General features: G+C 41.3%; 1 protein-coding gene across 1 annotated transcript; it reads left to right on the top strand.

The window, feature by feature from the left end:
* The first annotated feature begins 970 nt into the window (after positions 1-970).
* On the top strand, positions 971-8077 carry psat1 (phosphoserine aminotransferase 1). The gene is made up of 9 exons (XM_015973203.3): positions 971-1146; positions 4104-4164; positions 4242-4311; positions 4383-4588; positions 5429-5601; positions 5688-5857; positions 5948-6076; positions 6191-6328; positions 7760-8077. The coding sequence occupies exons 1-9, from the start codon at positions 1090-1092 to the stop codon at positions 7866-7868; spliced, it is 1113 nt and encodes a 370-aa protein (XP_015828689.3). The 5' UTR covers positions 971-1089; the 3' UTR covers positions 7869-8077.
* Positions 8078-8505: the final 428 nt, after the last annotated feature.

Genomic DNA, 8505 nt, shown 5'->3' on the forward strand with positions numbered 1-8505 from the left:
ACGAGTTGAGAAATGTAATTATGTTGGTAAAAGTGTTTGTAGGGTGGTTAAAATGAAGCAGTTGGAAGTCTCAGTTGAAATGAACATTGCTGACCAGCTAGGAATTAAATACATCCAAGTTAATGCTGCTCTGTTTACTTTATAATGGGATTCATGCGACTTTGTGTCATTGGTGAAGATGTGAAACTGGTCTGTCTGCTTCAGAGGGGGAGGGATGAATGTCTAGCTTAGTTAATTAAATAATATTGCATACATTCACCTAAACCAACCAATTTTGTGCAATATTTTAAAAAAACTTTTACTTAGGCCTCCTGTTACTCCCTCTCCCATCTCCTCATTGATTCCCTCTTGTTCAGTTCTAGTTTTCAGTCTTTCTGTTAGATCTAACTACAAAAGATTGGAAAGTTCTCCAGCTCTACAAGGTAGAAATTCATTTTTTGCATGTGCTTTCTGAAAAACTGAGTTTTTTGAGTTTGCATGCCCCACTGTAGAGATGGGGTTTGGGTTAAACACAACCTCTGAACTAGCAGAAAACAAAACAACTTTGTTCCATGGAATAAACTGGAAGCTGATCCTGAGCAGCTAGACAAACGTGTTTAAATTTATGTCACCAGATTACCATGTAAGTTCAATGACTTTCTGACAGAAACGGGTTAGCTAACACCTAATATATGTATATTAACCCCTGTCTCTAGTTTTTATTGTTATTGTTTTAAATCATCGACGTTTTTAATATCAATGCGTTTAGGAGGGAAAATCCTGCGGATTTTTCAACATCCTAGCTCACAGCAACTAAAGACAAATATGACATCCTCGTGAAGTCAGCTGCCAGCTAGTATTTAAATTACTACTAAATCAAATCCACAAGTTATTGAAAAACTGAACAAAAATCTTATTGGAAATCTGCAAAAGTAAAATGAGACTACACAGTTCGCCAGAAGCGGCCGTCTTTGGAGTGTTCAGTTTACGAGCCTCGCCTGAACGCAACATTTCACACGTCCACCGGTGGAGGAGACGAAGCTCACTCACGGCTCGGTTTTAGGCTGAAATAGCATCCGCTATCTGCACTCAGGAGCTACTTTCTGCACCATGGAGGAGAAACAAATCGTTAATTTCGGCCCTGGACCAGCAAAACTCCCCAAATCAGTACGTTTGGATCTTCTATTTGCGTTAGGTGTCCACAAATCCGCGGAAAAGCTACAAACAGGAGCTAGCTTAAATCAAAACGGCACTTGTTTATTTTAAATATGTGCTCCTGAAGGGTTTTACAATGCACACTTCAGTGCAGTTCTTAAGACTATAACGTTTAGTGTAGATGGCTTTAAATAACACCTCTACGTTGAGGAGTTAACACGTTTTACAGTGAATCTGTTGGGTTTTCTGTTGATGACGCAGTCATGTGTGAAAAATGATAGTTAGCTTTAGTGTTCGGGTCTCTGCAGCGCATCAGACTGAAAACGGTGTGTTGAGTTGCATCAGCCTCATTCATTCATTCATTCATTCATTCATTCATGTGGAAACCTGCTTAGTGCTTCAGTTGCAGTAACACATTTAACCACTAGATGGCAGAAGAACACCCGGTTACGAGAATAAATCACCGCAGTCCTCTAATATGTTAGATTAGGCATAATTTATCAACCAGATTAAAAGAAGAGTTCTCCTATCAGGACTTTGCTTTTGTTTTGATCTTATTTTAGGGTTTTCATTCCCCCTCAGAAAGGCTTTTCTATGTAAAACTTGTTTTTACATTATAATATTCCTAAACACACACATTTGGTTATTTGTTATTTTAAAAATAAAATAAGTAACTGTCATAAAGTGTAAAAAATGGTTGATTTAATGCTGGAGATAGATGCGGGAGATTCAGTCCATAAGATTTAGCATTTACTGCATTTTTCACTAATTATAAAATATGTGCATTCAAACCTTAAATTAAGTTTCAAAACTTTGTTATAAATGTGTTCCCAAAAATAACAAAATGTATCAGTTAACAATTTTTTATCTGAAATTTTACTTTCTAAACTCTTTCAGATGCTTTTTTTGGGACCGATACCGATATAAAACTTTTAACAGAGGCCGATAAATCTCCCTCACACAAAAAAAAGAGAAGGAAATAAAACTAAAAATGTTCTTAAGCTAAAACCCGTCATTCTCTGCCTTTTTAATGCAAACTTATTTCTCTGTTACACACCAAAGAACTGTCTCAATAACTCACTAGGGTTTCCAAGTAATGCAAATAAAATGTATTTAGCAGATCTCAAAAACAACAGAACACACAAACTCAGTCGCAGCATAAATCTAACATTCAAGTTTTTTCTTGTAAACTGTGGTTTCCACAAATACATTTTAACTTAAAGGAATATTCCACCATAGGGATGCAACATTGCCACTTTTTTCCAAACCAATACGATACCGATACTTGGATCTGAGTACTCGCCGATACCGATTACCAATACCGATACTTCTACCACACACAAAAATGCAATAATTTGGAATACAGATTTTATTTTCTTCTCTGCTTTCAACAGGAAAAGACTGTTAGGAAGATAAAAAGTAAAATATATGAATAGAAATCATCACAAAACTAAAATATTAGGTGAACAGAAATGACAAGTTACAGTGAAGCCATTTTCAAGCAACTGCATCGGTGTCTGTTAACTTTTACCGATACAGATACTGATATTGGCATCGTTATCGGTGCCGATACCGATGTCAATATCGTATCGGTGCATCCCTATGCCACCACTCAGTAAAACTGTGTCTTGTTAAGATTCCCCAGAGTTCAACAAGTCAGAAAAAGCATTTTATAACCAGCCCAATAAGATCTGGCAGCAGTTGGTTTCCTTAGTTTAGCGTAAAACAACGTAAGTGAATTCACATACATTGTAGTGTTTTTATGTAGGTGAATGCAAGCCTTCCCTTCCATTACTTCATGCTAAATCAACTGGTTACAACATGTTTTTCTGACTTGGCTAACTCTGGGGAATCTAACAACACACACAAGTTTAGGGACAGAAGATCCCTGTAAGGATATTAAAATAATAAAAATGCAGCAATAAATAAAACGTAATACGTGTGCTTTGTAACAAAGTAACACTCTGTGGAAGTTAACTTGGTGAACTTGTTCACCCTGGACAGGAAATAAATGCACATAAGAAACATAAATAAGAATAAATAAATAAATAAGTTCCAAAACAATAATTTGTGTTCAAAGTTCAAAGGAGTGGAGCCACACAACATGAGTTCATAAAGCTGGCGCCATCTGCTGGATAGGTAGCGCAATATCGGCCATATCGGCCGTCTTTTTGGCTGATACTGTTACCCCAAAATTCCACTACCTCCGCTCCGCTCCGGCACGAACTCCGCAGCAAAATCGGTCCCGTTGTAGTCAGTCAGAGCTGTTCCACTACTGCGGCCGTGCGGCGCAGTGCACCGACCGCCGTTCCGCCATCCGGCAAAAATAGGATCGATTCTATTCTTGCCGGACGCCGGAGCACCTCCGCAGTCAACGGACAGAAACCACAACCGCCCAGCAGGAAAAGGAGCAAGCACAACTTCCGTTATTTCACAATAAACCGATAAACAAAAGGCGTTTTTTGTTTCATATGCACAGGTTTAACAACTTTTAACAACTATCAATGGCGGCTGAAGTTTAAATGCACAAAAGTAAGCCATAAATACAGTTTCTACTCTCAAAGTAGTCACACTTTGTTGATCCAAACACTGCTGATCTCTCAACACACATGATGGCAGATTAAACGGTTCATGTCGATGCTTCTCCCACACAACGGGTGTTTGGATCTAACTTCCGCGTTTATTGCTCGGACTGTATCGCAAGATCTCGAAAATCCTGCGCATGCCTGTTTGCGCACCTCAGGTCTCCGCACCGGAGCGGAGCCATTGTAGAGCGGGTAGCAGTAAAAATTGAGTTCGGAAGCGAGCGGCAGCGGAAAGCCAGAGCGGAGCGGAGATAGTGGAATTTTGGGGTTATTGACCCCAATATCGGCCGATAATATCGGCCGGCGGATATATCGGTCGGGCCCTAATTCAGATCTTTGATTCGTAGTGAGTTGATGCCTGATATGATGTGTGATGTATTGCAGGTGCTGCTCCAAGCACAGAAAGAGCTCTTAAACTACAGCGGATTAGGTATCAGCATCCTCGGTGAGTAGAGAAACCGTTCAGGTGTTTGTTGTTCGTGACGGGAAAACGTGATCCTCTTTCTTTCCCTTTCAAACCAGAAATGAGTCATCGATCGTCAGACTTCAACAAAATCCTCAACAAGACAGAAAGTCTCCTCAGAGAGTTGCTGTAAGTGATTTATCCACTCTTGCTCTGAAAACCCGGCGGATCGTTGAACCTGGTGACGTCTGTCTCTACAGAAACATCCCAGGAAACTACAAGGTGCTGTTTCTGCAGGGCGGCGGGTCCGGGCAGTTCAGCGCAGTTCCTCTCAACCTCATCGGCCTCAAAGGGGACAGGTGTGCCGATTACCTGGTAACCGGCACGTGGTCGGCAAAGGCGGCAAAAGAAGCAGAGAAATACGGAAAAGTCAACGTTGTTCACCCAAAGCTGCATAGCTACACGAGTACGTTTGACGAGGCTTTTTGTGTGAATGCCAGAGGAGCTTAACGACAACATTTAGTTGTTGAAAATGTCCAAAATACAGCTTCAACAGTTAAAGAGCGGGTCGTTGTCATTCAGGCTGCATCAAGACAACGCTTCAGTAGTTAATCCAGCCTGCTGCGTAACCAACAGCAGAGCAGACGCTGGTATGCAGCAGCTTTTCCACATGGCTGTGTCTGAATGTGGCATTCAGAAGGGCTTTTGTGTACTTTTATGCCTGAAAGCTTGCAAATCTTTTCAGATAATCTCAGTATTTCTGCAGAAATGTGACCTGAAACCTGGTCGCTTTTTAATAAAAGTGCTAAAAGTGGATAAACGACTCATTTTTAATGATTGGATCGGTTTTAGGGTCTGTAAGTCTGTCACAACCTTTCATCAGTGAGAGTACACAAATGTTTCTCAGATGAAAACATTAAATCTGTTGTAGTAATGAGTGAGTTTTCCACACAGAACCAGAACATCCCGGCCTGTCTAAGCTAACATGACGTGGACAGACCAGAAGGCAGAAAACCTCTCTGGAAGAGAGACGATATAGAGATGTTATCGTTTTGTACTAAAAACCAATTTAATACTTTGTAAAATAAAAATGCTGCATTTAGGGGCATAAATCACATTGTTCCTGTGACACACGGCGGTGGGGGTTTCATGGTATGGGCCTGTTCAGTTCAATTCAAAGATGCTTTATTAATCCCAGAGGGAAATGCAGCTGCATTATGGTTAAGATGGTTGGATTTTGCTGATTTAAACACAAAATCGAGTGACTTATCTAAATGTAATTTTTGTTTTTGTCCCCTCCCTTCAGAAATCCCCGAGCCCAGCAGCTGGACCCTGACCCCCTCAGCCTCCTACGTGTACTACTGCTGCAACGAGACGGTTCACGGAGTAGAATTCAGCTTCACACCTGAAGCAAAGGGGGTGGAGCTAGTCTGCGACATGTCCTCCAACTTCCTGTCCCGTCCTGTAGACGTGTCGAAGGTGACGACATCAAAACTCGCGTCTGTGGCTCTTTCCTGTGTTTTTCTGCACCGTTGAAAACATCTGGCGTGTTTTTAAATGTGTAGTTTGGGCTCATTTTCGCGGGGGCTCAGAAGAACGTGGGCTGTGCGGGAGTCACGGTGGTCATCGTCCGCGAGGACTTGCTGGGCCACGCTCTGAAGGAGTGTCCCGTCGTTCTGGACTACAAGGTTCAGGCCGAAATGAGCTCGCTTTACAACACGCCGCCATGTTTCAGGTAAGTTTCATGTTGTTGTAAGTTTCACGGTTCATTAAGTCTTCATGTGGAGTCAACATAACACATGAACGTGTCGCGTGTCGGCCTCAGCATCTACATCACCTGTCTGGTTCTGGAGTGGATCAAGAATAATGGCGGCAGCGCTGCCATGGAGATGCTCAACAAGCAGAAATCCTCCCGGATTTATGACATCATCGACTCTTCTAATGGTTTCTATGTGTGAGTTTATAACTTCAGTCTGGTTAAAAGTTGGAAAATCTGCAGAAGTCGATGAAAACAGTGGTGAAGATTCAGTGACGAGTCCCTCATGAAAACGCCTGTCCACCTGTTCAGGTGTCCCGTGGACGTGTCCTGTCGAAGCCGCATGAACGTGCCGTTCCGTGTGGGGAGGAAGGATGGTGACGAGGCCTTGGAAAAGAAGTTTCTGGATGGAGCCCATGAGCGTGGGATGATTTCACTAAAAGGACACAGGTGTGTTTCGCAGGCGTGAACCTCTTAGCTCAGGGGTTAAAGTTCTCCGCCGTGGCAACGGAAATCCGTCGGTTGGTATAATCCGAAAAAAGTTCCGTCAAAATCTCTTCTCGCGCTCGCTTGGGTTTAGTAGTGTCTCTCTCGCTCGCGCTCTCCTGTTGCTGATCCAAACGCGTTTCTCCAGCGTCCTTCACCGCCCAAGCAGCAAAAACGCGCTCATCGCTCACTCCCGCGCTGCGCACAAACAATCAGCAGGCGCCACGATTCTAACGGAGCCAATAAAGCTCTGATGTCACAACGGGCGCTAACGTGATGAGCGGAACCAGGACCCAAAGTCCCGGCGGGCCGATCTGAGGTCGGTGTTCAGTCATGGCACTGCTGACGAGAGGATCTCTCCTGTCAGTGGAACAGGTGAGCTGCTGAACTAGAAACACGCTCTACGCCCAGACTAGTGACCCGTTATTTATCATTTATAATTAATATTAAGTGAATGCACTAAACCCACAAATGATAGAAGATGAGATTAAATATTATGAATCATATTACTATCAAATGTAAATATGTATAACAGATAACTCGTCTTAATGAAGACATGATATTAATAATTTTTATTGTAATATTGATTATATTTCATTTCTAAGGTCTGGATGTCCGTGAACATTACAGAATATTCAGGCTGGTGTAAAGAACATGATATTATTAATACCATGATATTATTAATAACATGATATTATTAATAACATGATATTATTAATAACATGATATTATTAATAACAGGTCATGATCTAAAGCTGCTCTGAGGTATAAAACTCTGCCCTGGGCCCAAAGCCCTGCAGATATATTTAGTTTCTGTAAACAACAACAACAAATAAACAACAGCAGCTGGATTCTACTGGATTCACATAGTTTTGCAAGTTCTGCAGCTCACACGTTCACCAGGGAGCTCTGCCAGCTGACTGGTTCTTTTGGTATCTGGTGCAGTTGTGGTACTGAGCAGCATGGAGGCATCGGTGGATTTCACTCTAGTCTGTGTTCCTAACGGATGAAGGAAGGACAGGGAAGCATCGTTAACTCAAATATATCATTATAATGAACATGTATAGATACTTAATCATACGTAGCTACCAGCCTGCAACTCTACTCCCCCCCCAGAGTACTTTAATACTTATCATCTTTTTTACCTCAGAGAACTCTCAACACCCACACCCACGGGTTACTGACCCTAAAACCAATCCAAACCTGAATAGTGGCTGCATGTAAGCAATGTGAGCCCCCCCCCCCCCCCCCCCCCCCAATACTTTTCAGTCAGATGAGAATTTTTTGCTTCAATCTCTGTCATAGTTCAATCAATCAATCAATTTTATTTGTAGAGCACAAAGGTCAAAGGTCTGAGAGAGAGACCTAAACATGGTAATTTGTCGCCCCCTGCAGGTCAGTGGGAGGAATCCGTGCTTCTCTGTACAACGCTGTGACCCTGGAGGATGCTGAGGCTCTCGCTGACTACATGACACACTTCCTCAGAGAGCATCATTATAAATAAACTCTGTCACATGTTAACAGTTCATCCATTTAATGTTTTGTTTAAGAAAGATTAATGTTTCTAAAATAAAAAAACCCTCTTACTTTCAATAAGCCCTAACCTCTGCTGTGTGCCTCAGATTTACCTTTTAAATGTATTTAACTAATACTTGCTGCTGTGCTTATCTAGACTGTTCTGTTTGCATTCCAATAAATCTAATTTGAACACTACTTCGCTTTTACGTGGATTTTATAATTACACACATTTGACCACGGCTTAAAAAGTGACCTTACGTTAAAAAATATGTTCATGTTCTAATTTAGGATCGAAAATCACTTTAAATCAGGAAAATCCAGTTAAGATTAATTAAATGGGACCAAACAAATTTGTTCAAAAAATATTTTCTGCTGCTTGAAGTCATTGAAAGTGCTTGAATTTTACATGGAACACTCAAAGATTTAAAAGTAATATTTATTTTATCATAAAACTAAAATTATGACTAATAGATGGGGCTTGAATTTAATTTGTGCAACAAGCTTTAAAAGGAATGAAACCAGTTGTTATTGCTGCAGTTGGCCACTAGGGGGAAGTGTTAATCAACAAAAATAATTAAACTAGGAGGACATTCCAGGCTTGTTCTGTTTTTCCAGTGATTTAT

The sequence above is a fragment of the Nothobranchius furzeri genome, chromosome 17 (genome assembly GCF_043380555.1).
Source record: "Nothobranchius furzeri strain GRZ-AD chromosome 17, NfurGRZ-RIMD1, whole genome shotgun sequence".
Taxonomy (NCBI): Eukaryota; Metazoa; Chordata; class Actinopteri; order Cyprinodontiformes; family Nothobranchiidae; genus Nothobranchius; species Nothobranchius furzeri.

Bases quoted from the DNA above. Each gene is read 5' to 3' on its own strand.
- psat1 (XM_015973203.3), top strand. From the start codon at position 1,090: ATGGAGGAGAAACAAATCGTTAATTTCGGCCCTGGACCAGCAAAACTC. The intron at 1,147-4,103 runs GTACGTTTGGAT...GATGTATTGCAG, and splicing joins CAGCAAAACTCCCCAAATCA to GTGCTGCTCCAAGCACAGAA. The intron at 6,329-7,759 runs GTGTGTTTCGCA...CGCCCCCTGCAG, and splicing joins ATTTCACTAAAAGGACACAG to GTCAGTGGGAGGAATCCGTG.